General features: G+C 48.5%; 1 protein-coding gene across 2 annotated transcripts; it reads left to right on the plus strand.

The window, feature by feature from the left end:
• Window positions 1–802: 802 nt before the first annotated feature.
• Window positions 803–12,981, plus strand: ZNF3 (zinc finger protein 3). 2 transcript variants are annotated; one of them, XM_062180834.1, is made up of 6 exons: window positions 803–904; window positions 1,885–2,014; window positions 3,391–3,525; window positions 4,430–4,521; window positions 5,215–5,341; window positions 7,791–12,981. In XM_062180834.1, the coding sequence occupies exons 3-6, from the start codon at window positions 3,471–3,473 to the stop codon at window positions 8,858–8,860; spliced, it is 1,344 nt and encodes a 447-aa protein (XP_062036818.1). In that variant the 5' UTR covers window positions 803–904; window positions 1,885–2,014; window positions 3,391–3,470; the 3' UTR covers window positions 8,861–12,981. The 2 variants fall into 2 exon arrangements, with proteins under 2 accessions (XP_062036818.1, XP_062036819.1); XM_062180835.1 differs by having other exon boundaries at window positions 4,448–4,521.
• The last annotated feature ends 13,985 nt before the right edge of the window (window positions 12,982–26,966 follow it).

The following is a 26,966-nucleotide window of genomic DNA, read 5'->3' on the forward strand; positions in this document are numbered from 1 at the left end:
CTAGATTCTCTCTCTCTCTCCTCCTCTCAGTAACTCTTTCAAATAAAAAAAATAAATAAATCTTAAAAGGGAGGGACTTTGACACTTAGTTGGGTGCAGGGGCCCAAGGGCTTGGGCCATCTTCTACTGCTCTCCCAGGCCGTAGCAGGTTCAGAAGTGGAGCAGCCGGGACTTGAACTGGCGCCCTTATGGGAGGCGGGCACTGCAGGCAGCGGTTCTACCATCTGCGCCACAGCACCGGGCCCTTTGGCAATGATTCTAACACTAGGTAGACCCGACCCCTCCCGCACTGCACACACCCCCGACATGGCCTGGGCCTCCCGGGCAGAGCGAGGCCCACGTTCCACCCTCGCCAGAGCTCTCTGACGGACTGCAGTACTTTTTTCGGAAACCTAGTAACTTAAAGAGACACCCAATAATGTCGAAGCTTCGAAGCAAATGTCCAGTCAGGGTACATGTTTTATACCGGCCACACCGTCGGACAAATGCGGACCCGGCCGAGAAACCGGCGTCGGCGGGCGCCCGAGCATGCGCACTGCGCCCGAGCGCCGCGCCGGCCCCTGCCGCACCTGCGCCGCGGCCCGCCCCGCTCTGGCCAGCAGGGGGCGCAGCCGAGCGGGCGGGAGCGACAGGGCCCCGAGCGCCGCGTCCGCACCTCTGGCCCTGGAGCGCTCGCAGAGGCGCTGAGTCAACAAACCAACGAGAAACGAAGGCCTCCCATTTTCCTAGAGGGAACAAGTGGGCGTTGGGGGGCACCGAGGTGGTTGGGGAAAAGGGCCGACCCGGAAACGAAACTGGGGTAACTTCCGTTCTTTGTTCTGTCCCCGGTGTGTGGGTCCGAGACAGGGTCCAGCGGGGCCTGGCCTGTGTCCGGCCCCCCAAATCTCCCGTCCCTGCCCCCAGGGTGAGTGCGGGCGTCCCGGGGCTCGCGGTGAGGCGGCGGCTGCGGGGGTGGTGTCCGCGCCGCTGCGGCCCGCGGGGTCCCCAGGCCCGTGCGGGGCTGGGTGCGGGGAGACGCCGCACCCCCGGGGACACCCCCGCCCCTCCCGCCTGAGCGGGACCCCGCGGGAGGGGCGGAGTGGGGCCCTGGTTCTGGTTTTGCGACCCAGCGCCCAGCTGGAGCATTTAAAAGTGGCGGTGGAGTCGTGGAGGCGGAAACAGTTGGTGACAGCGACTCCAGCCGGGCCCTTCCCTTGGGGGGGGGGTGGCTTTTATTTGCTGTTAACGCATTTATTCAATGGCGCCCGCGGGAGTAGGGAAGTTGACTTTTGCACTGGAGCCCAAGGATCGGACCGTTTGCAGTTGGAGCCAGGGCTGGGAGCGGGTGCAAACCCGGATTCCGGGGATGACCCCAGTGGAGCCCAGTACATCGTCTTTATTTATTTATTTATTTATTTATTTGAGGCGGGGAGTGATACTTCTGCCTGGGGCTCCCGTTTTCAATTGTATTGGTCCCGAGTTTGATGCGCTTTCGAAGTGGGAGTGAACGCCACACTCGTGTTCAGGCTCTCAGACGTCCCTGGAGGGAATGGGCATCATTTGAGTCCCGGTGTTGGATGGCCGGTCTTGTGGGAGACGATTCTGTCGTTGAGGCTGCACAGGGCGCTAGGTGGGCGAGGGGACAGAGCTGAGCGGGGCTGGGATGGAGCTGGCCACGTTGGGAACTTGAGCAGGCGTGGCTCCCCCCCACCCCCAGGTGGAGAATTTGCATTTGAATTTGAATCTTCAGCGCCCTTGTGGCTCTCCAGGGGTGCAGCCCAAATGCCAGTTGTGGTGACCCCCATCAGTGTCCGGTAACCTGTGTCCTCTCCCTTTCCTTATCTCTACGTATCTAAATTACACATGAGGTTCACGTGAATATTTTAAATTCCTTTTGTTTCTTAGCCACACAGCACTGACATCAACTAAAGTCCGAATTCCCAGGAACTTGAACAAGCGGCTGCCGCATTCCCAGTGACTGGTCATTTTGGCCTCTGGGGACCAACTCCAAAGAAGGAAGGAAAGAACCCAGCAGGTAAGGCCGTGCGTGGCTCTTTTTCGCTGCAAGGTCGTCTTTCTGGGTGCCCAGGAAGGGCTCCGGGGCGTGGGGTTGGCAGCCTGCAGCCGGCAGAGGAAGGGCCCTGGCTGGACTCAGCTGTGGGAGCACAATGGAGTTTTCTTCCCGTGGGTAGCATTGTTTACCGCTGCAGACACTGGCGGTTTGTTCTCAACAGTGTGCCTTTGAGTTCCAGCTCTCTGCTTAACACAGCTATGAGGAGGGAATGTTGCCTTTTTCTCTCGAGTCGGAGCCTTGGCCTTGCCTTTCTCAGGAGAGTTTCTACCGAGAGCGACCAGTGAGGGTGTCTGCCCTGAGTCCTGGAATCTGTAAAGGTGGTTTGTAGAAGAGGTAGCTGGCTCCCACACAGAGCTGGAGGGGCGTGGGTGCAAGAGTGTGCCACCTCCATTGCCTGTGGGCCTGGCTCTGCCCTGATGCGGTGCCTCCCACTGTGTAACAGCATCTCACAGCCCCCGCCCACCCCAAAGCTCGGCTTCTTAGGACTCTCAGGGACCCTCAGGCGGTCTCTCCCCCTTCTGAGTAACAGTCTGTAGGCATGAAGCAAACACTTCTTTGCATTCCTGATTTTTTTTTTTACTCACTGCAGTAGTGCTTTGCTATTTAGTTGGCACTCAGCCAATGTTTGTTTTCTGAGCAAATGAGTAGATAGAGGCAGTCAGCTGAAATCCAGAGTGGCTTTTTCCTGTGCTCTTGAGTAAATGTGTAAGGACACTGGTGGCTGCCACACCTGTTCTCGATGTATTGATGTTGCCCCTGGAATCAGGTTGGAAGTTTCTGGCAATGCAGACTTTAGTGAAAGGGTAGACATGACATTTTACCCACCAGAGCCGTGGAGAACAGACCTCTTGGTTGTGCTAGCAACTGTGCAGTGGAGATGTCAGTAGGGACAAAAGCAGAGGAAGGAAGAATCTTTTGTTTTTGTTTTTAAATCAGCCCCTGCCTCAGGAGCTTCTATTCTGATGGAAATGTCCAGAAAAGGGAGATAAAGGACAGGTGAAAGGACAGGCCTTCCCAGTGGGAGGAAACACAGCAACTGGGAGCGTTTTATTTTACTGTGGTGGACGGATGCACGCACTTTTTGTTGTAAATACCACTCAGAGTGTGTGGGAGGAGCCGAGGGTGGGATGTGGAGGAGAAACTTGGTCCCTTTCTGTGGTTCTCACGGTAGCTTGGTTATGGGGGTGGGTGTGCACAGTTGCCCATATCTGAAAGATTAACGTTGGTTGCTGTGTTCCTTTTCCCTGTTACTGGTGCTAACTGAAATGCCAGCTCCCCTCTTTTTGCTCAGGGGGTGTTTGAAATGTTCTTTGAACTTTGAACTTTTGCTTCTGCAGTGCTTCCTCATTCTCATTCAAAACCTGCTTCCTGCTGAGTCCGAAGAGAGGAGGCCCAAGACGAGCGCCCAGCCCGACCCATGGAAACTCAGGCTGATCGAGTATCTCAGGAACCGCAGGCCCTGCTTGACAGTGGTGAGGTTTTACCCCGTCATTCCGCAGTCCCGTACTGAAACCTCCTGCCCAGCAGGTGCAAGGCCAGCTGCTAGAATCCACATGGAGACACACATACTCCTTGCCACTCGTGGGAGGAGGCTGTCGGAAGCTGCTGGATAGGTTTCATTACTGAGACATTTTGAAGGGTTGTGGGTACCTCTTGCAGGATTAAGAAAACCTACAATCCCTGAATTCCATTCCTCCCATGCTCTGAAGTAGCCAACATCATGGTCTTGGTTTATGCTCTTCAGGAGCACGCACTTGGGGGAGGTCTTAGGAATCATTTTGTAGGTCGTGGCCAAAAAGATAAGTGGATCAGAGGCCAGTAAAAATATATTTTGTTTTTATAGACTGTGCCACCGACTGTGGGACTAGTTTCAGTTTCAGTGGGTATTGTTTTCATGCTTATCATTTAAGGACTTTTTGTCTGGGTGATTGAAACAAGTCTAGTATGTCTAAGGGTTTAGGGTCTCTGAAAGCCAAATGTGTAAACCCAGGAATTACAGAAAAAGTCAGCTTGATCAAGTACACAGCCTGAGAACCTCACGTAAGCGTGTGAGAAGGGCGATGGAAGGGACGTGAGCAGGAGAGCCTGGCCGAGCTCCCGAGGACGGACAAGAATGCAGTCATCACTATAGGGATGCTGGGCAGTTTCACTGGGACAAGAATGACTGTAGAGAAAGGTGGGGCCTGGGGCAGATAGGAAACCAAGAATTAACAGGGCTTTGGCCAACCCCTTCCCTGCTGAATGCTCCTCTGTTGTGAGCGGCTGCAGAGAAGTGAAGGGTCTCTCAGGACCCTGTGAGTTTCCTGGGGCGTGGGCAGTCAGCAGGGTGAGAGGCCAGAGAGAGACTCACTCTGGGGCCCTTTTATCGCCTGTCAGCGCTTCCTTCTTCACCAGTTCCTGCGTTTTCCGACAAGGACAGCCTTGGGGACGAGATGCTGGCAGCTGCCCTCCTAAAGGCCAAGTCCCAGGTGAGCTGTGCGCCTCTCCTTTGAATTTTCTGTCTTGTAAACCACTTTTGTGCAACAACAACATCCCATCTGGTGCCCTAGACCTGGATTCTGGCCACCAAGACTGCTCCTTTCCTGCTGAATAATGGGCCTTTACCTCTGCCTTTAATTTAGGGAAAAAATTCATTTTATTTGAAAGGCAGAGAGACCCAGAGAGAACTTTTGTCTTCTGGTTCACTCGTCAGATTCTCACAGCTGCTGGGACTGGACTGGGCCAAAACCAGGAGCTCAGAACTCGGCCCAGATCTCTAACCTGGATGGAACAGATCCCTAACCTGGATGGAGCAGATCTCTAACCTGGGTGGAACAGATCTCTAAGCTGGGTGGAGCACATCTCTAACCTGGGTGGAAGGGACCTGAGTGCTTGAGCCGTCACTTGCTGCCTCTCAGAGTGTGCATTAGCAGGATGCTAGATCAGAAGCAGAGGCGGGACTTGAACCCAGGCACTCCAGGATGGGATGTGGGCATTTTCAATGACGTCTCAGCTGCTGCACCAAACATCTGCTCCTGGTCTGGACTCTGCCTCTGTCTTCCTGTGTTCTGACCTCTTTTCCCCTACCCAAAGAGGTCATATTCAGCCGCATCCGGAGGGTTTTTGGGTGCCAACAGTGCCATCTGTCATCCTGGAATTGCATGCTGACCGTGTCATTTCAGGAGTTGGTGACGTTTGAGGATGTGGCTGTGTACTTCATCAGGAAGGAGTGGAAGCGTTTGGAACCTGCGCAGAGGAACCTCTACAGGGATGTGATGCTGGAGAACTATGGGAACGTGTTCTCACTGGGTGAGGGCCTGCACTTCCAGCAGAACTCCTGGTGTTAGTTGGCTAACAGTTAGTTAGGGACTGATTTAGTCTTGGAAAATTCTAATGGCAATAATCTTATATGTATGCAGTGATCTGCAGTTTATGGAGTTGTCGTGTGTGTTTTCTCATTTACTTCTCAAAGTAACATAGTAATCGAGGTAGTTAGTATGCCGGTGCTTCAGAAAGTTTGTGAAAAAGTGGAATTCAGAGTTTTAGTGTAAAATGCTTTTTGAGATCCATATGCAGTTTTTTCATAACATGCATTTTTCATAAACTTTTGAAGTACTTCATATTACTTTCATTTTATAAGTGAGGAAAGTGAGGTCAGAGGGCTCAAAGGCCTTGTGCATGGTCACAGAGCTGGTAGGTGGCAGATCTAGTAGTGTTCCATGTCCTCTTCAGAACGCGGTGTAGAACCCAGAGGTTTTCCCAGAGGATTAGTGTATTTGGATCCCTGAACATGTGCAGTGCTGCTCTGTGCCCGAGTGAACATTCTGGGACTCTGTCTCCTGCCCCTCTCTGTTGGGTTTCCTCTAGGACTTAAATTGTTTTTTGTTTTGTTTTATTTATTTATTTGAAAGTCAGAGTTATACAGAGAGAGGAGAGGCGGCGGGGGGGGGGGAGGGGGTCTTCCATCCGCTGGTTCACTCCCCAATTGACTGTAACAGCCGGAGCTGTGCCGATCTGAAGCCAGAAGCCAGGAGCTTCTTCCAGGTCTCCCACGCGGGTGCAGGGGCCCAAGGACTTGGGCCATCCTCCACTGCTTTCCCAGGCCATAGCAGAGAGCTGGATCGGAAGTGCAGCAGCCAGGTTTCAAACCGGTGCCCATATGGGATGCCGGCACTTCAGGCCAGGATGTTAACCCACTGTGCCACAGCGCCGGCCCCAGGTTTCCTTTAGGGACCTGTTGTATTGTTCAGAACCTTGTGCACCTGTCTTGCAGAAATGTATACCAGTTTTGAGGAGAAATGAGCTTTTTTTTTTTAAAGATTTATTTATTTTGTTTGTAAGTCATAGTTACACAGAGAGAAGGAGAGAGAAAAAAGAGAGAGGGAGAGGGAGAGAGAGAGAGGTCTTCCATCAGCTGGTTCACTCCCCAATTGGCCGCAACGGCTGGAGCTGCACTGATCTGAAGCCAGGAGCCAGGAGCTTCTTCCGGGTCTCCCATGCAGGTTCAGGGGCCCATGGACTTGGGCCATCTTCTACTGCTTTCCCAGGCCACAGTAGAGAGCTGGATTGGAAGTAGAGCAGCCGGTACTCAAACTGGCATCCATATGGGATGCTGGCACTGCAGACCAGGGCTTTAACTCACTGCACCACAGAGTCAGCCCTGAGAAATGAAGTTTTTAACCAGGACTTTTAGCTCCTTGTCTCTCACCTCACTTCTAGGGAGAAGGTTCTGAGCAGGGAGTCTGCCTGACTCCCCATTTGAGCCTTGTCTGCACACCCTTCCCATCTCGGCCTCCCAGATCTGGGTCTGGGATTGAGTTCTGGGACTGCTCAGTGTGGGCAGGGTCAGCCTTGTCCCATGTCCATCCCCGTGAATCCTGACACAGTCCCTTGGTTGGAGGGAGAAGAACTGCCAGGGGTCCTGAGTTTGGGGGAGCTAAGAACAGACAGGTTCTGAGAGGTACCTGCTCAGGTGAGAGGAATACAGCTGTGTGTGTTCCCAACACTCATTGCCCGTCTTTGTAAAAACAGCAAAAAAACTAAAAATGGCATCTGGGCCCTTTACGCTTACTCTCTTTGCCTGAAGTTCCCTTTACAAACACCAGAGTAGTGCAAATAGAGGAGTCAGACACTGAAATCGTCAACTCAGCCTCCTGTAGGAGTGTCGCCTTCCAGGCTTAGGGCCCGCGGTAGTAACCGTCTGGCCTGTTGGCAGAGGTGTGGCGTGCGGCAGGGTGACTGCAGACAGCACTGTTCTGTTCGCCTGGTTCCGTGGGGGTCCCTTCCCTCTGCTCCTTTGTGCTCTGCAGCTGTTTCTCCTCAGCCTGCCTCATCTCTGTCTTCAGCCATGTGAGTCCAGTTTGCCCTGTCGCTCCTGACTGTTCCTGTACACATCTCCCAGTTGGAGCCACAGCTTCTGGCCTCTTGGAAGACTTTGCTACTCCATTACGCTGATGTCCTTCCGCCTCCGATCTTGGTGTCCTTGCTGCCTGCTGCCTGATCCGTCCTCCTCTCGAAGTCCTTGGCTTCCTGTGCACTTCCAGCTCTGTTCTCCATGCCATTGCTGTCTTCCCTGCTCCCTACCTGTGTCCAGTTACCTTATTTTGCCTCAGTTCCACACATATGGCTAGGCCCCTTTGCCGCTGTGTAGAAGCATGTGCTTTTAGCACTGTAAATATGCCGTGTGATTATTCTGCACTCTTATTTTTGTCTTCCTCTCACAAGGAATAAGTGACGTTTGCCTTTCTTATTGTGCCAGATGGTGAGACGAGAACTGAGGATGATCAAGACATTTCTCAAGATAGAGGATCCCATGGGGTGCTATTGGGAAGATTCCAAAAGGACGTTTCTCAGGGTCTTAAGTTTGAAGAAGCCTATGAGCAAGAAGTCAGTCTAAAGAAGCAGCTCGGGCACTCCTCTGGTGAAAGACTGAGTAGAAAAATGCAAGATTTTGGTCAAGTGACAGTTGAGGAAAAGTTCACCCCCATGGAAGCGAGAACTGAGAAGTGTAACCAGTTTGGCAACAGCTTCACTGTGAGTTCCAACCTTGTTTCACATCAGAGACTTCCTGTGGGAGACAGACCTCATAAGTGTGATGAATGTAGCAAGAGCTTTAATCGAACTTCAGACCTTATTCAGCACCAGCGGATCCACACTGGGGAGAAGCCCTATGAATGTAGTGAGTGCGGGAAGGCCTTCAGCCAGAGCTCCCATCTTATTCAGCATCAGCGGATCCACACTGGGGAGAAGCCCTACGAATGCAGCGACTGTGGGAAGACCTTCAGTTGTAGCTCCGCCCTCATCCTGCATCGGCGAATCCACACTGGGGAGAAGCCTTACGAATGCAACGAGTGTGGGAAGACCTTCAGCTGGAGCTCCACCCTCACTCACCACCAGCGAATCCACACTGGCGAGAAGCCCTATGCTTGCAATGAATGCGGCAAGGCTTTCAGTCGGAGCTCCACCCTCATTCATCACCAGCGAATCCACACGGGGGAGAAGCCCTACGAATGCAGCGAGTGCGGGAAGGCCTTCAGCCAGAGCTCCCACCTCTATCAGCACCAGAGAATCCACACGGGGGAGAAGCCCTACGAATGTATGGAATGTGGAGGGAAGTTTACTTACAGTTCAGGCCTTATTCAGCATCAGCGGATCCACACTGGGGAGAATCCCTATGAATGTAGTGAGTGTGGGAAAGCCTTCAGGTATAGCTCAGCTCTTGTTCGCCATCAGAGAATTCACACTGGAGAGAAGCCTTTGAATGTAGTGGGCATGAGCAAGAGTTCTCTCAGAGTTCCTGCTGAACTAAACATCCGGGAGTCCACGTGAATGAACCACACACCTGTTTTCCTCTTCCTCTGAGTCCCAGGAGCCCTTGCCTTACTATGTGAGTGTCAGCAACTTAGGATGCGCCCCTTCCAGCTCCAGCCTTTCACTTGAGAATGGGGCAGACTGGGAAATCATCCTGGAGCGGTGATCAGCGACCTGGCCTGTTCCCCCAGGGATGATAGCAGCCTTGAAAACTTAGGAGGCAAGCAGCAGATTAGGTGCTGGGAACAGGAGGAGGCTCTGGGGCCAGTAACCCCACGGTAAGGGAGTTTGCACTAAACGGTTTTGTCACACCAAGGAGCCTTTCTTTCCAAGGTGGGGTTGGAAGCACAATGGGAGCAAAACTCCAAGGATTCCACCAGGTGGAGTCAAAGCACAGAGGGCAGTGGACACGGTGCTCTGGGTCCCGCTGTTCCCTGGGAAGGGGAGATGCAGGCAGTGTGTCGAAACTGCTGTTTCTGTTCCTAAACCAGCTTTATAGAAATGTGCTGTTTGGTTTAGTTAAGTATGGAGGTCTAGGGCCGAGGGATTGGCTATTTTATTAAGGATTTTTTATATCTGTAACTGGTAAAGCTCTTGGAGCAGCAAGACCGTGTTTTGAAGAGCAACCTGGCGATGTTGAATGTAGATCCATCATCCTTCCTGTTTGATGGAACTGACCAGGGATTGATGTGATCATTGAGAAACCTGAGAGGGTCAGAAGCGTTTATGTTGGCCTCTGATTTCTGTCCTCCTCTCTCCCTCTTCCTGCTCCTGTGAAGAAAAGTGATTTAATCCCAACCCTTAGTTACTAAGGATGCTTTCAGGAAACTCGCTCAGCCAGCTTGCCCTGCCCTCTGCCACCTCTGGCATCTCCTGCCCCAGCAGCCCAGGGCTTTTGACTCCACCACCTCTGACTTCAGCAGCTGAGGATGGATGCAAACAGAGCAAAGCCCAGAGGAGGAAGGCTGTGGCCTGCGCCTGGCAGCAGGCTCCTTGCTGGGTGAAGGTGGGACTCCCTGAGTCCCCAGCCAAGGGATGATCCTCCTTTGTGTTTTCCCAACCCTGCTCATCCTGTAGCATAAATGAAGTGCACTATTAAACAGAGTAGTTTTTCAGAAGAGCTTGAGTGTGTTTTTTTGCAGGCACTGAATCAGTTAAAACAGGACACAGTGATTATAAATGGAATCTGGAAATTAATTATTAAATTTTCTTTGTAGACAACCGCTTTTTTATGAGCCACAAAACAGGTTTCCCTTTTCCCTTTAGGCTCCATCATCATACTCCTTGAGATAATAATACCGACTCTCAAAACCTCAAACAATTACTCCTACCTTCACATGCATATTTAGGATCATACAAGCTGCCGATCATTCTGTATGGTACAGTACTTCTGGTGAACAGCTCAACTAGAAGTGTTGCTGGGTATACAGTCCCTGGTAAGACAGTGCTTGGTTGTTGGATAGCAGTAGGCAAATTGAGATTCTTGATTTGGCTATTTGTAGGAGGGTGTTACAGCCATGAAGAAGGTGAGGTTGAAGATTTAATGGGAAGTTGAGAAATGCCTGAAACCCTATCCTTTGTGCAAAACTTTGGATCACATGTGGTTGGCCATCTAACATGTTTTTAATTTCTGAGCATTTTAGCTCTTTTAACACCGTCACATGCAGACGGGCTTTGTTTCCCAACGAGTGGACTGCTGCTTGTTAGGAATGCAGGTTTCTGACCCCAAATATGTAACACTTGCTGAGGATTGAGAAAAAGTCATACTGAGAAGGAAGAAATAGTAATGGGATAGTGCGAGAAGATCTATAGGAGATACACTTGATCTATATATATATATTTTAAAAAGACATTAATTTGAAGGGCAGAGTTCGAGATCTTCCATCTACTGGCTCACCTCCCAGAGGACTGCAATGACAGGAGGTTTGGGATAAGCCTGAGTGTGGCCACTTATGTGGAGTTCATGTGGAATCTGGAAAAAGGCTAAATGAATAGGACTGCTCCGTGATGACTGGCCACTATGTAGGATGCACTGGCTTCTGTTCTACTTAAGTGCGGGGAGCACTCGGGCAGAATGAACACACCCCCAAAGGATCCCATCCCGTATTCCTTCAGAGGTTCTCAGTGGAGCCTAAGACTGATCAGGGCCATTATGTGAAAAAAAAATTTTTAATGACTTTGAAAATACATCTAAACATTTTACGCAGTTCCCCTACTGATATTTCCATTTCTCATGATTCGTCTTGATCCATTAGTGGTCACTCAGTATTCACTCATGGTATCAGTCTGTCTCTCTTTCTATGCCATTACATTTAGAATCCATTTACTCCCAAGAGTTCGCCTATCACTTCTATGCAAATAAGCCTTAAATCTTGGGTCTCCAACAGATTGCAGTGCATTTACATCTGAGCTTTTTATGTTTTCAAATGATGCATTTTAAGCCAGATGCATCTTTCCCATTACCTCCCTCTCCAAATTTCTGTGAACCTCTCAGTGTCCAAAACCTGTGAACTTTGCTTGTGATTCTCAACCTTTTAGATCTAACCAACATCAAGTTGTGGGCAAGTGGAAACACTGTGTTCAGGAAGGTTTTGGAGTTGAGGTCATGGAGGAGGTGAGAGTTCCAAGTGTTGATGATAGTGGCTGACACGTGGCCTACTGTGGGCCAGTCTTGCCTGCCTTTTCCAAGTGTCTTGTTTGTATGAAATCATGTAGTCCTCACAACCACCTATGAGGCAGGCATGTGTTTTATCCCCGCCTTCCAGATGAAACAGAATTGGACTTGCTCAGTTGAACTTGTGACAGTGAAATAAAAAGACCTCCTCTGGGTTGCTGCACTTGGAGGTCTGGGCCACCTGACCTAGATGGCTTGGATGTGAGGTCCAGGAACGTGTAGAGTAAGCCTTGTCCAGGCAATTGTCTTATTAGGATTCTACAATCCCTCTCCTAGTTCTTTTCATTTTCATTGCTAACCTTGGAGATAGATCATCATTATTTCTCCCTTAGATTTTTTCTAATGAGTTAATACCTATTTTCATGTGAGTTAATCTCCCCAAACCACCATGCCAATCACTCTGAATAGTTTCAGTAGTGTCTCCCTTAACAGAATAAAATTCTGGCTCAATCACTGTCTAGGCTCTCTGAGCTGCTCTCTACATATCTGTAAAGCTATGTCTCTCTTTTTTTTTTTTTTAAATGAGCAACTTCTTTTTAAAAAAATTTATTTTATTTTATTTATTTGAAAGATAGAGTTACAGGAGAGAAGTAGAGACAGAGAGGTCTTTCATCCCTGGTTTACTCCCCAAATGGCCACAACTGCTGGAGCTGGGCTGATCTGAAGCCAGGCTTCCTCCAAGTCTCCCAGGTGGGTGCAGGGGCCCAAGGACTTGGGCCGTCCTAGGCAGCTTTCCCAGGCACATTAGCAGGGAGCTGGATGGGAAATGGAGCAGCCGGGATGAACTGGCACCCATATGGGATGCTGGTGCTGCAGGCCGGGGCTTTAACCTGCTATGTCACAGCGCCAGCCGGAGCCGTGTCTCTTACTGCTTCTCTTCACACATCAAATAACAAAAATGGGGCTTCCAGACAGCCCCATCGTTCACGGCCATGAGTTTATTCTCATAGTATTCTGTCCATCTCTCCACATCCAATCAATAAAAATCAGAGTCAAAGTAGTCCTTAGAAACTCTGGTTTAACCTCCTGCTCAGTGTAGAAACTTGACAATACCCCTGCCAGACTGCTGCCTGGTCTGTTATGTCTTCACGGATGGCATAGTACAGTTGCACAAGGGCAGAGGCAGACAGTTCCACTGCTGAACATCCTAATCGCTGGAGACTACCTTGAGCTGAATTCTGTCTCCTTGTAAATTCCATGGTTAGCTTCTGTTCTTGCCTGTTCAAGCCACACAGTGTAGTTACCTGTACACTAAGGAATGGACAAGATTTCCAAGGACATTTTCAGGTATAATAAAGGAATTTCATTCTTAATGTCTCCTCCCATCCCAAATCATGCCTGTTCTTTTTTTAGAAGATTTATTGGGGCCGGCACTTGCAGTGCCAGCATCCCATTTGGGCGCCGGTTAGTGTCCTGGCTGCTCCACTTCCAATCCAGCTCTCTGCTGTGGCCTGGGAAAGCAGTAGAAGATGGCCCAAGTCCTTGGGCCCCTGCACCCATGTGGGAGACCCAGAAGAAGCTCCTGGCTCCTGGCTTTGAATCAGCACAGCTGTGGCCATTGCAGCCAGTTGGGGAGTGAACCAGCGGATGGAAGACCCATCTCTCTCTCTCTCTCTCTCTCTCTCTCTCTCTCTCTCTACCTTTTCCTTCTCTCTCTGTGTAATTATTTCAAATAAATGAATCTTTTAAAAAATGTTTTAAAAAATTTATTTTCTTGAAAGGCAGAGTTACAGAGAGGTCTTCCATTTGCTGGTTCACTCCCCAAATGGCTGCAACAACCGAAGCTGGGCCAATCCAAAGCCAGGAGCCAGGAGCTTCTTCCAGGTCTCCCATGTCTGTGCAGGGGCCAAGCACTTGAGCCGTCATTTACTGCTCTCCTAGGCCATAGCAGAGAGCTAAATCAGAAGTGGAACAGCCAGGACATGAACCAGCGCCCTTATGGGATGCCGGCACTGCAGGCAGTGGCTTCATTCACTGTACCACAGCGCCAGCCCTGAGCCTGTTCTTTGACAATCAAATAATTCTGAGAAAGAATATGTGATGTTTCTAAGGGAAAAGCCATTTCTATCTGGACATTTCAGGTAACGAATGTATGAAACATGGAGTAGTATAGATGAACATCTTAATTGTTTCCACTTAGTGAAGATATTTGTTGTTATTTTATAATTTGGGGGGTGGGGAAGAGGAGAGTGAGTTACTATTCTCTGGTTCACTCAAATGTGGGCTCTGGCTGGGGCCAGAATCAGGAGCTGGGAATCCAGTCACATCTCCCACGTGGGACAGGAACTCAACTTGAGCCTTCGCTGCTGCCTCCCAGCCTCCGCATTACTGGGAAGTGGCAGTCGGGAGCTGGAGCCAGGTCCTACGATGTGGGACATGGACAGCCCAGTTAGTACCATCACTGCTAGGCCACAAGCTTGCCCCAGCAGAGACTTTTTTAAAAGCTCCCCAAAGATGATTTATTTTCTTCATAAGTTGTTTATGGTGTTTGAATTTTTTCAACTTCAAAACCAAGGAAGCCCAGTTAAATGTGTTATTGTCTTTGAATGTTTAACAATTTATTTTTTTTCATAAATACAACTTTAGGAATATAGTCATTCTTCCCACTGTACCCGCCCTCCTACCCACACTCCCACTCCTTTTCTTCCCCCCTCTCCTATTCCCATTCTTCTTTTTACTAAGATCTATTTTCAGGTAACTTTATACACATACAATTAACTCTGTACTAAGTAAATAAATAGTTTCACAAATTGTATGAAAAAAAAAAAAAAAGAAAAAACTTGTCCTCAACAGTTGGGACAAGGGCTGTTCCAAGTCATTGCTGGATGCATTACTTTAAATAGTAACAAAGAACTGAAGATTTTGAGAAAAGTAAAAAATTACAGATAGGGGCCGGCATTGTGGCATAGCGGGTTATGCCTGCTGCTTGCAATGCTGACACCCCATATGGGTGCTAGTTCGAGTCCCGGCTGCTCCACTTCCAATCCAGCTCCCTGCTAATGCACCTGGGAAAGCAGCAGCAGATGGCCTCTGCACCCATGTGGGAGACTGGTAAGAAGCTCCTGGTCACATTTGGCTGGGGCAGGGGTGTGTGTGTGTGGGGGGGCGCTCAGGGAGGGCATGTTGGGGGAGGGGAGAGTTCCCACAGAAAATTGAGGTCGGAGTCCTCAGTTAAGGTCACGTCATGAAGGGTGACACAAGGCAAGCCGCAGACCTGCTCTCTAGCCTTTTGATAGCAGGAAGTCAAAGGAAGTTTATGGACAAGAAAGTTCATTAAACAAAAACCCACAAAAAAAGACCTAATTTTAGTTGAATTCCAAGATACAACGTACGTGAAAACAAAGCCATCGGGAGCTGAGGCCATGGGAAGACAATGAGGGAGGTCAGAGCCCCCTTCCACAGTAGGAAAACTGCATGGGAGGTGGTCTGACCACTACACATAGGCAGGGTCAGGGCTGGGGGTCAGCAGAGCATGAGAGCGCTTGTGAAAACTGGGAAGTGTGACAACATGGGAAAGGTGATAAGGACTGGATGGACAGGGTCAGGGGCCGGGGAGAGGAAACTTGCACTGAGAGTTTGTGTCTGGAGATAAATGGATGGTCTCCGAGGAGAGAGGTCCCAGTTACCGGGCTGTCGGGTTCATGGGGTCTGGGAAAGTTAAAGAGACCGAGCGTGCCAACAGAGGCTCAGGCACCACGTGGAAAGTTGCACATTCGTCTGTCAGTTACCGTTTACGAGGAGCTTCCCAAACATTGTTCTAGGCTATGGGTGCAGCAGGGAACAAAGTCCCTGAAGCCTCTGTTCAAGCAGGAACAGAAATAATGGAGAAGCAGACTGCAGAGGGTAAAGCAGTAGGAAACACGGCTAAAGAGCTAAGGGGACATAATGATTCATGTGTCAACTTGGGTGGGCTGAAGTCCTCATTCATTCATTCATTCATTCAGATTTGTTCTAGGGGCCCGGCGCCGCGGCTCACTAGGCTAATCCTCCACCTGTGGCTCCGGCACACCGGGTTCTAGTCCTGGTCAGGGCGCCAGATTCTGTCCTGGTTGCCCCTCTTCCAGTCCAGCTCTCTGCTGTGGCCTGGGAGTGCAGAGGAGGATGGCCCAGGTCCTTGGGCCCTGCACCCCCGCATGGGAGACCAGGGGGAGGCGCCTGGCTCCTGGCTTCGGATCAGCACAGCACGCCGGCCATAGTGGCCATTTGGGGGGTGAACCAGCGGAAGGAAGACCTTTCTCTCTCTCTCTCTCTTTCACTGTCTAACTCTGCCCGTCAAAAACAAAACAAAAACAGATTTGTTCTAGGTGTTGCCATGATGTGTATTCTGGTAATGTGATTGAAGTTCATGATCAATGGACTTCAAATCAGCGACATGGTTCTCAATAATCAGGTGGGATTGATTCAAGCAGTAGAAATGAGGTTCTCCAGAAGCCGTGCCTAGAAGCAACAGCTTTAGCTTGAGCTGGACAGTTCCAGCCTACCCGTCCTGGACTTTCCCAGCAGCCTCCACCATAGACCAAATCACTTCCAGTAAGTCTCTTCATCTAAATTTCCTCTTCATTCTGTTTCCCTGACTGATGCACAGGATGTCGTGGAAGGCATTCATTGTCAAGTCTGATACATTCTCTTGAGCAGAATGACCATGTGACTTCCTTTTTCTTCCTTCCAAGATTTATTTATTTGAAAGGCAAAGTTACAAAGAAAGAGGGAGAGTTCGGGGCTGGGGCTGTGGCTCAGCAGGTTAATGCCCTGACCTAAAGCACTGGAATCCCATATGGGTGCCAGTTCAAGACCCAGCTGCTCCACTTCCAATCCAGCTCTCTGCTATGGCCTGGGAAAGCAGTGGAGGATGGCCCAAGTGCTTGGGCCCCTGCACCTGCATGGGAGACCAGGCTCCTGGCTTCAGATTGGCGTAGCTCCGACTGTTGCGGCCAATTGGGGAGTGAGCCAGTGGATGGATCTTAAAAAAAAAAAAAAAAAAGAGGGAGAGTCAGAGAGAGAGAGAGAGAGATCTTCCATCCACTAGATCACTCCCCAAATGGCCACAACATCCAGGGGTGGGCCAGGCCAAAATCAGGAACCTGGAACACCATCTCCCACATGGGTAGCAGGAGCTCATATACTTGGGCCATTTTCTACAGCTTTTCCCAGGCAAATAAGCAGAGAGCTGGATATGAAGTGGAGCAGCCAGGACTGGAACTGGCCCTATGTGGGATGCCAGCATTGCAAGCAGCAGCTTAACCTGCTGTACCACAATGCCAGCCTCAGATATGTTCTTTCATGGACAAGGGCTAACTCTGGCACCAAGAAGTCATGTTGGAGAATAGAAAAGAAAAACTGGATGAGGAGTGTGGTTGATAGACCCTTGAGGGTGGGCTGTTACCTAGCTGTGGTGGGCAAGGGACAGGAACTCAGGGTTTCAAAGTTATTTATTTAATGTCAGTGAATCATAGCATGATGTTCTCAAAATGTAATTAAATTCTCTAATATATATTTGAAAGAGTTACAGGGAGACCTAGGAGAGAGATCGATCTTCTATCAGCTGGTTGAGAGCGTGAGTGAGCAAGATTACCTTCCATCTGCTAATTTCCTCCCCAAATAGCCACAATGGCTGGGCCAGGCCACAGCCAGGAGCTTGGAACTCCATCTGGGTCTCCCATGTAGGTGGCAGGTACCCAACCACTTGAGCCATTTTTTGCTGCTTTCCCAGGCACATTATCAGGGAGCTGGATTGGAAATGGAGCAAAATGGAACTCAAAATGGTGCTCATGTGGGTTGCTGGCACTGCAGTCAGCTACTTAACCCACTGTGCCATGATGCTGGCCCCTGAGAGTGGTTTTAATTTGACCAGATCCTTAATCTCATAGGTATTGACTCTCAACTTATTTCCCACTTCCCCTGACTTCACAATCTGCATTTATTATGTTATCACAGATCTAAACAGATTATTTGATGGTCACCTTAGCTCTTATCAAAATGCTGTTTTTTTTTTCCTGGGGCTAGCTTTGTGGCAGAGTAGGTAAAGCCACTGCGTGCAGCACGTCCCATATGGGCACCAGTTCAAGTACTGGCTGCTCCACTTCTGATCCAGTTCCCTCTTTTTTTTTTTTAACTTTTATTTAATGAATATAAATTTCCAAAGTACAGCTTATGGACTACAATGGCTCCCCCCCATAACTTCCCTCCCACCCGCAACCCTCCCTTTCCCGCTCCCTCTCCCCTTCCATTCACATCAAGATTCATTTTCAATTCTCTTTATATACAGAAGATCAGTTTAGTATATATTAAGTAAAGATTTCAACAGTTTGCCCCCACATAGCAACACAAAGTGAAAAATACTGTTGGAGTACTAGTTATAGCATTAAATAACAGTGTACAGCACATTAAAGACAGAGATCCTACATGATATTTTTAAAAAATTGATTAATTTTCTATGCAATTTCCAATTTAACACCAAGTTTTTTTTTCATTTTCAATTATCTTTATATACAGAAGATCGATTCAGTATATACCAAGTAAAGATTTCATCAGTTTGCACCCACACAGAAACACAAAGTGTAAAAATACTGTTTTAGTATTAGTTATAGCATTACTTCACATTGGACAACACATTAAGGACAGATCCCACATGAGACATAAGTACACAGTGACTCCTGTTGTTGATTTAACAATTTAACACTCTTGTTTATGGCGTCAGTAATCTCCCTAGGCTCTAGTCATGAGTTGCCAAGGCTATGGAAGCCTTTAGGGTTCGCTGACTTCGATCTTATTCCAACAGGGTCATAGTCAAAGTGGAAGTTCTCTCCTCCCTTCAGAGAAAGGTACCTCCTTCTTTGATATCCCTGTTCTTTCCACTGTGATCTCGCTCGCAGAGATCTTTCATTTAGTTTTTTCTTTTTTTTTCCAGAGTGTCTTGGCTTTCCATGCCTAAAATACTCTCATGGGCTCTTCAGCCAGATCCGAATGCCTTAAGGGCTGATTCTGAGGCCAGAGTGCTATTTAGGACATCTGCCATTCTGTGAGTCTGCTGTGTATCCCGCTTCCCATGTGATCCAGTTCCCTCTTAATACACCCAGGAAAGCGATGGAGGATGGCCCAGGTGCTTGGGCCCCTGCTTCTGGTTCCTGGTTTTGGCCTGGCCTAGCCCAAACTGTTGCAGCCATTTGGGGAGTGAACCAATGGATGGAAGACCTCTCTCTCTCTCTTCTCTCTCTCTCTCTCTCTCTCTAACTCTATCCTTCAAATAAATAAAATAAATCAAAGAGATAGTCCATATATTATGAAACCAACACAGTGTGTGCTCTAGAGTAAGATATTCGTTTTTGTTTTTATATTTTAAAAAATTTTATTTGAGAGAGAGAGAATGAATGAATCAGAGCTCCCACCTGCAGCTTCACTCCCTGAATGCCCACAACAGCCAGGGCATTGTCCACAAAGCCAAATCTGGGATCTGGGAACTCAACCCAGGTCTCCTACATGGTGGCAGGGACCCATCTACTTGAGTCACCACCACTGACTCCCAGGGTGTGCTGCAGCAGGTGGAACAAAGAGTGGAGCTGTTGGGTAGGAAGTCAGAAATTGAACCTATGTGTGTGTGAGAAAGGCCTGAGGAAGCTCCAGAAGCCCAGCATCTTGAACTTCAAAGTCCTGCCTGGATCCTGATGACCTCCCAGGTTGTCCCAGCCCTTCCCCCAAGGCAAGCTCCCAGGAGAATTCTCTCTCCTCAGGACCAAATGGGTTACCTGATACGATGGGGCAATAAAACCTTCTCAGCCGCCCTAAGGGATGCCCCTCTGCACTGCCTGGAGCCTGCAAATCTGGGGAGCAATTTGCTAATTTTCACCCAACAAACCCTTCTGCCAGGACTCTCCATCCTTTGTCCTGGAGGAGAGGGGGAAGTGGGTAAACAGACTCCCTTAAAAATCTAGGGAGTCCAAACAGACTCAGCCCTCTGCCTCTCTGCTGAGCTGCCCACCAGGCCTGCCCAGGTGTATTCTCTCCACTCAACTATGTATCCTCGCTCTCCCCCAGTCTGTCTCTCTGTCCCTTCCGTTCTGAGGGATGCCTTATCCCCAGTAAGCCTTATCACTTTGCTCTCTATCTCATGCCTGAATTTTTTCTTTCTCTGTCTCACGCCTGAATTCTTTCTTGTGTGAAGACAAGAACCCCATGGCTTCCACAGCCTCCCCTCCGGTAACAGAGCCAGTACTTGAACCCAGCCACTGACTGGGACTCAGGCTTCCAAGCTGTGACTTAACAGCTGTGCCAAATACCTACCCTAATAATGAAGGGAAACTTTTATTCTGTCACTTATTATTTGTGGAACTGGTAACATCTAGCTCACAGGATGTCTATGGAAATTGAGGATGCAACATCGTCAGCTGCCTCACAGGTTATCTGTGGAAACCAGAGATGCAAGGACGTCAGCTACATTACAGGATGGCTATGGAAACCGGAAGACACCATGACGTCAGCTCTCAGGACAGCTGTGGAAACTGGAATACGCCATGACGTCAGTTATCTCACAGGACAGCTGTGGAAACTGGAATAACCATGACGTCAGTTATCTCACAGGACAGCTGTGGAAACTGGAATAACCATGATGTCAGCTCACGGGACAGCTGTGGAAACCAGAAGGGCACCATGACATCAGTTAGCTCACAGGATAACTGTTCCAAGGGAACGCATGGGGTTGCTATTTAAGCCGTATGTCCATTTTAAGTGGAAGCGGGAAATTTGTCAATTTAGAGAGCTTTCACTGCTCTGGGTTGAACACAAAGTCAGAGAGATCCGCCTGGAATATGGTACACCTGGAAGAACTCTTGAAGGAAAAGGCAAGTTTCCCAGTCTTGAAGGGCAGTAGTTAGCATAGATCAGTGGGTAACAAGAATGATGTGGGAGGTCAGAGTAGGTCATGAGAATGGCATCAAAGTGAAACGTGGTCATGATCCAACGGCGGGAAAGGATTGGATTAAGGGGTCAACTCATGAGAAGAGCTAAGGGACCTGCAGTATCAAACTAGAGCTGCTGAGTGCCTCAGAATCAACAAAAAGGTAGATATATGGTAAGTTTTTGACTAGAAGAGCACTAAGATAGGATTAGATATGGCCCTGGATGGTTTATATAGAAATAAAAGATTTTGGGGATGGCACTGTGGCGCAGTGGGTTAACGCCCTGGTCTGAAGAGCCGGCATCCCATATGGGCTACAGTTCTAGTCCCGGCTGCTCCACTTCCGATCCAGCTCTCTGCTATGGCCTGGGAAAGCAGTAGAAGATGGCCCCAAGTCCTTGGGCCCCTGCACCTGCATGGGAGACCTGGAAGAAGCTCCTGGCTCCTGGCTTCGGATTGGCGCAGTTCCTTCCTGCTGTTGCGGCCAATTGTGGAGTTACCATCCGATGGAAACCTCTCTCTCTCTCTCTCTCTCTCTCTCTCTCTCTCTCTCTTTCCCTCCCTCCCCCTCTTCTCTCTGTGTAACTCTGACTTGCAAATAAATAAATAAATCTTTTTTTTAAAAAAAAAAGAAAGAAAAGATTTCAGAAAAGAATTTAAACAATCTGAACTCTGGAATATCGTTCCCTCTTACGGAGACAAACAGCCATTTTGCTGATTTCTGGAGTGGTTCCCCATGTCCCTAAAGCAACGCTAGGTTGGATGTTTCTGGCTGGAATCAGTCTTGTCCCAGTGTTCTAGATCACATGCTGCTTACTCTTCTCCAGAATTCAACTCCTACTGGCCTGTGCCACAGTCGAGCCTGCTTCATGTGACTGACCTCTGATGACTTCTGTAGCTAGATTTAAAATTTTCTGTTAAAGGTAGTATTTCCATTACTCCTCACTCCTCTGTCCCAGCAGCTACCTAATACATCCTAAGCTGCTACTACCTTGATCCTAGGGGACACAGTGACACCTCCTAAAACTTGTGGATACCAACCAATCCTGGAATGAGGTCATTATAGCCATAACTAGGGTAACAGAGAGGACCCAATCTGAACATGTAAATTCATTAGTACTTGGTCACTATTTGGATATGGATGTTCAGTGTCTTGTAGGAGCCACTAGATTCCAAGGCTGTAAATCTAAAAGAAAAGGAAAAATAAAAAAAAAAGAATGTCATGGACAGTAAAGAGGACTTGATGATCATGATGGCAACATAAACTTCTTACTGAGGATAATGGCACTATCACTATAACTTTATTATGTATATGTGTAATATATATCACTATACAACTTTATTATATATAAGTAATATTGATGTTTTGTGCTATGGACTCTGCTATTGATATCTTATTTAATACTTACAAATCACTTTGTGAAACAAAACATAAAATCACTTTGTGAAGCAAATTATGATCTGACAAAATATAAACTGAGCTGTTATCTTTAATTTGAAGGGAGTTACCTTACTTCCTTTCTCCTCCCTTGGCTCAACTTGATCCTCCTCAGTCCCTCTATTATTATCTGCTTATAAAAACCATGGCGGGCATGTGCTGTGGTGTAGCAGTCTAAGCCTCCACCTGTGGTGCCGGCATCTTATATGGGCACCAGTTCTAGTCCCAGCTGCTCCTCTTCTGATCCAGCTCTCTGCAATAGCCTGGGAAAGCAGTAGAAGACGGCCCAAGTCCTTGGGCCCCCCGCACCCACATTGGAGACCAAGAGGAAGCTCCTGGCTTCTGGCTTCGGATCGGCTCAGCTTCAGATGTTGCAGCCATTTGGGGAGTGAACCAGCAGATGGAAGACCTTTCTCTTTGTCTTTCCCTTTGTATGTAACTTACCTCTCAAATAAATAAAATCTTAAAAAAAAACAAAAACAAACAAACAAAAAAACATAGGCTTTGAATGGGTAGCCGTGGGTTCAAATCCCAAGAGGGATAATACTATCTTGAAAATTGTAGTTAATTACTAGCCTCTCTGGATCTGTTTCTTCTTATGAAGAATTCATTGAAGATGCACATGGGGTAGGCATTTGGCACAGCAGTTAAGTTCCCGCTTGGGACTCCTGCATCCATACCAGAGTGCATGGTTTGAGTCCTAGCTCCTCTGCTTCTAATTCAGCTACCTGCTCATGTACATCCTTGGAAGCAGCAGGCGATGGCTCAGTGCTTGGGCTCCTACCACCCATATGGGAGACCCAGGTTGAGTTTTGAGCTCCTGGCTTTGGCTGGCAATAGCCCTGGCTATTGTGGACATTTGGAGAGGGGAATGGTGGTAATGGTGGTGGGAAGATTTCTCTCCATTTATTTTTTTTTAGAAGGATTTATTCAGAGTATATTGTATGTTTTGTCTGATGCTTCTATGTCTGAATGTACAGTAGGCATTCATTTGTAATATAATGTACACCCCACAGCGCCAAAGCAATTCTCTCTCTTTTTTTTTTTTTTTTTTTTTTTTTTTTTTTGACAGGCAGAGTGGATAGTGAGAGAGAAAGACAGAGTGAAAGGTCTTCCTTTTTGCCGTTGGTTCACCCTCCAATGGCCGCCGCGGCCGGCGCATCTCGCTGAAGCCAGGAGCCAGGTGCTTCTCCTGGTCTCCCATGCAGGTGCAGGGCCCAAGCACTTGGGCCATCCTCCACTGCCTTCCCGGGCTATAGCAGAGAGCTGGCCTGGAAGCGGGGCAACCGGGATAGAATCCAGTGCCCCAACCGGGACTAGAACCAGTGTGCCGGCGCCGCAAGGCGGAGGATGCCTGTTAAGCCACGGCGCCGGCCTAAAGCAATTCTCTTGATTAGGAGTCTCTGGTAGAGAACTGTTCACAACCTCACATCCACGCACCCTCCACCCCGCCTCACAGAGGTAGCCTAACAAAAAATGAACTAAAAAAAAAAGATTTATTTATTTATTTATTTGAGAGACAAACAGACAGAAGGAGAGACAGAGAGGTTTTCCATCCGTTGGTTCACTCCCCAAAGGGGGGCGACGGCTAGAGCTGGACCAATCTGAAGCCTGCAGCCAGGAGCTTCTTCTAGTTCTTTCATGCGGGTACAGGGGCCCAAGTACTTGGGTCATCTGCTGCTGCTTTCCCAGGTCATCAGCAGGGAGCTGGACTGGAAGTGGAGCAGCTGGGACTCGAACCAGTGACCATATGGTATGTTCACATCACAAGCGGTGGTTTTACTTGCTATGCCACAATGCCAGCCCCAAATGAAATTTTTAAAAAGAGAAAATGTATACTAAAATAAACTTATTTTTCATTTCTATTTTCCATGGAATTTTTTTTTTTTTTTTTTTTTGGCAGCTAGAGTTAGACGGTGAGAGAGAGAAACAGAGAGAAAGGTCTTCCTTCTGTTGGTTCACCCCCCAAATGGCTGCTATGGCCGGAGGTATGCTGATCCTAAGCCAGGAGACAGGTGATTCTTCCTGGTCTCTCACATGGGTGCAGACACCCAAGCACTTGGGCCATCCTCCACTACCTTCCCGGGCCACAGCAGAGAGCTGGACTGGAAGAGGAGCAGCCAGGACTAGAACCCGGTGCCCATATGGGATGCCTGCACTGCAGGCAGATGATTAACCGAGTGAGCCATGGCACCGGCCCTCCATGGAACTTTTTAAAGTACAATCACATGTACATTAAGAATGTTAATGTTTACCTCGCAGAGCACTTGTAAAGGTTAAATTACAAGGTACATGGAAAAGCACTTCAAGGGCCAACATTGTGGTCCAGCAGGTTAAGCAGCTGCCTGCAATGCCAGCATCCCATATAGGTGCTGGTTCAAGTGCTGGCTGTTCCATTCCCATCCAGCTCCCTGCTACTGGGCCTGGAAAAGTCTTAAAGAATGGCTCAAGTACCTGGGTTTCTGCCACACACATGGAAGACCTGGACAGAGTTCCAGGCTCATGGCTTTGGCCTGGCCCAGTGCTAGCCACTACAGCCATTAGGGGGATGAACTAGATCTCTCTCTCTGTTTCTCCTTCTAAATCTGCCTTTCAAATAAACAAAATACATCTTTCTTTTTTTAAAGGAACTTTTTTTTTTTTTTTTTGACAGGCAGAGTGGACAGTGAGAGAGAGAGACAGAGAGAAAGGTCTTCTTCCTTTGCCGTTGGTTCACCCTCCAATGGCCGCCGCGGTTGGCGCGCTGCGGCCGGCGCACCGCGCTGTTCCGATGGCAGGAGCCAGGTGCCTATCCTGGTCTCCCATGGGGTGCAGGACCCAAGCACTTGGGCCATCCTCCACTGCACTCCCTGGCCACAGCAGAGAGCTGGCCTGGAAGAGGGGCAACCGGGACAGGATCGGTGCCCCGACCGGGACTAGAACCCGGTGTGCCGGCGCCGCAAGGCGGAGGATTAGCCTAGTGAGCCGCGGCGCCGGCCTAAAGGAACTTTTAAAAAAGCACCTCAGGTGATGGTTAACTGCAACGGGAATGCCATGAACTGTACACTTAAAAATAGTTAAAACTGTACATTTTGGGGCCAGCACTGTGACGCAGCGGTGCAGCGGGTTAACACCCTGGGCTGAAGTGCCAGCGTTCCATATGGGTGCCAGTTCGAGACTCAGCTGCTCCACTTCCGAATCAGCTCTCTGCTATGGCCTGGGAAAGCAGTAGAAGATGGCCCAAGTCATGGGAGACCTGGAAGAAGCTCCTGGCTCCTGGCTTCAGAACGGCACAGCTCCGGCCATCACGGCCAATTGGGGAGTGAACCATCGGATGGAAGACCTCTCTCTCTCTCTGCCTCTCCTCTCTCTCTGTATAACTCTGACTTTCAAACAAATAAATAAATCTTAAAAAAAAAAACCCTGTACATTTTATGTTGTGCATATCTTACCAAAATAAAATCTTAAAAAGTTTTTAGTGCACTTAAAATTTGATACCTATCATTATTACTGCTTAGATACTATTTCGTAATTTTCCCATGCAGCCTGTAAACCCATCAAAAGCAATGCTGTGGGACCAGCATTTTGGTGTAGCCAGTTAAGCCGCCACCTGCAATGCCAGCATCCCATATGAGCTCTGGTTCAAGTCCCAGCTGCTCCACTTCTGATTCAGTTCCCTCCTAGTGTACCTGGTAATGTACCTGGTAGAAGATGGTCCGAGTCCTTGGACCCCTGCCGTCCACGTGGGAGACCCAGATAGAGCTCCTGGCTCTTGACTTCGACTTGGCCCAGCCCTCGTCATTAAAGCCATTTTGGGAGTGAACCAGCAGATAGAAGATCTCTTTCTCTTTTTCTCTCTCTCTGTAATGACTTTTCAAGTAAATAATTTTTTTGAGGAAAAAAAAAAAAGCAATGCAATATTGCTCTTGAGCCCACAGTAAATACTGGAATACATTTGTTAGTCATTGTCAGAGTATGAACTGATGGATCCACAACAAGCCTAATGGTGAAGTGTATCAAATTATATTATTCCCACTTTACAGATGAGGAAATAATGGTAGCAAAGATTAGCAATACTAACAAGATAACCTCAGAAGGCCAATGGGAAAGAATGGGAGGAGTTAGAGCTAGGATCAAGACAGGCTGGCAATTCAAAGAATTCTGACCAAAAAGTTGTTAAAAGATGCTTATACGATCTCAAGAGTAAGTAGAAAAATCAAATTAAGACAATGACGGTGTTCCATTTTACAGTTAACTGAAGGAAAAATTTTAGTCTGCTTGTGTAAGGGGTCAATTGAAAGTTCCACTCTGGAAGACAATTTGACGTGAGTTAAGAGAACTTCTGATGCTCATGTGCCCAGAGATTACTTCTAGGTATGAGAGAAACTCAAGGCGCCCACAGAGACATACTATTATAGTCACTGTATCATTATTGGTGATAGGAAAAAAGAATAATCAAAATATAAATCAATAAAGGAATGAATAGATTGTATAATTGCAATTGCAATTACAGTTTATCTATCAGCGTGGTTAAAAAACTTAATTGAAAAATCAAGGTCCAGCACTGTGGCACAGCAGGTTAAGCTGCCACTTATAATGCTATATCAGAGCTACCAGTTCCAGTCCTGGCTGCTCTGCTTCCAATCCAGCACCTTACTAATGTGCCTGGAAAAGTAGTGGACGATAGCAAGTACTTGTGCCCCTGCTACCCATGTGGGAGGCCTGGAATGAGTTCTGGGCTCCTGCCTTCCACCTGGCCCAGACTAACTATTGTGGCCATTTGAGGAGTAAACCAGTAGATGAAAGATGTCTTTCTCTGTCTCTTCCTATCACCCTTTCAAATAAATAAAATAAAGCTTTTTAAAAAAATGTGGAAGGGCTGGCGCTATGGCGTGGCGGGTGAGGCTGCTGCCTGCAGTGCTGGCAGCCCATATGGGCACCAGTTCATGTCCTGGCTGCTCCAGTTCTGATTCAGCTCTCTGATATGGCCTGGGAAAGCAGCAGAAGATGGTCCAAGTGCTTGGGCCCCTGCACCCATGTGGGAGACTGGGAGGAAGCTCCTGGCTCCTGGCTTCAGATCAGCTCAGCTCCAGCTGGCCAGTGGATGGATGGAAGACCTCTCTCTTTCTCTCTCTGCCTCTCA

This window comes from Lepus europaeus, chromosome 21 (genome assembly GCF_033115175.1).
Source record: "Lepus europaeus isolate LE1 chromosome 21, mLepTim1.pri, whole genome shotgun sequence".
NCBI lineage: Eukaryota > Metazoa > Chordata > Mammalia > Lagomorpha > Leporidae > Lepus > Lepus europaeus.

Excerpts from the sequence above, each read along its gene's own strand:
- ZNF3 (XM_062180834.1), top strand. The coding sequence starts at position 3,471 with ATGGAAACTCAGGCTGATCGAGTATCTCAGGAACCGCAGGCCCTGCTT. Across the intron at positions 3,526-4,429 it reads GCAGGCCCTGCTTGACAGTG|CGCTTCCTTCTTCACCAGTT; the intron begins GTGAGGTTTTAC and ends ATCGCCTGTCAG. Across the intron at positions 4,522-5,214 it reads TCCTAAAGGCCAAGTCCCAG|GAGTTGGTGACGTTTGAGGA; the intron begins GTGAGCTGTGCG and ends GTGTCATTTCAG.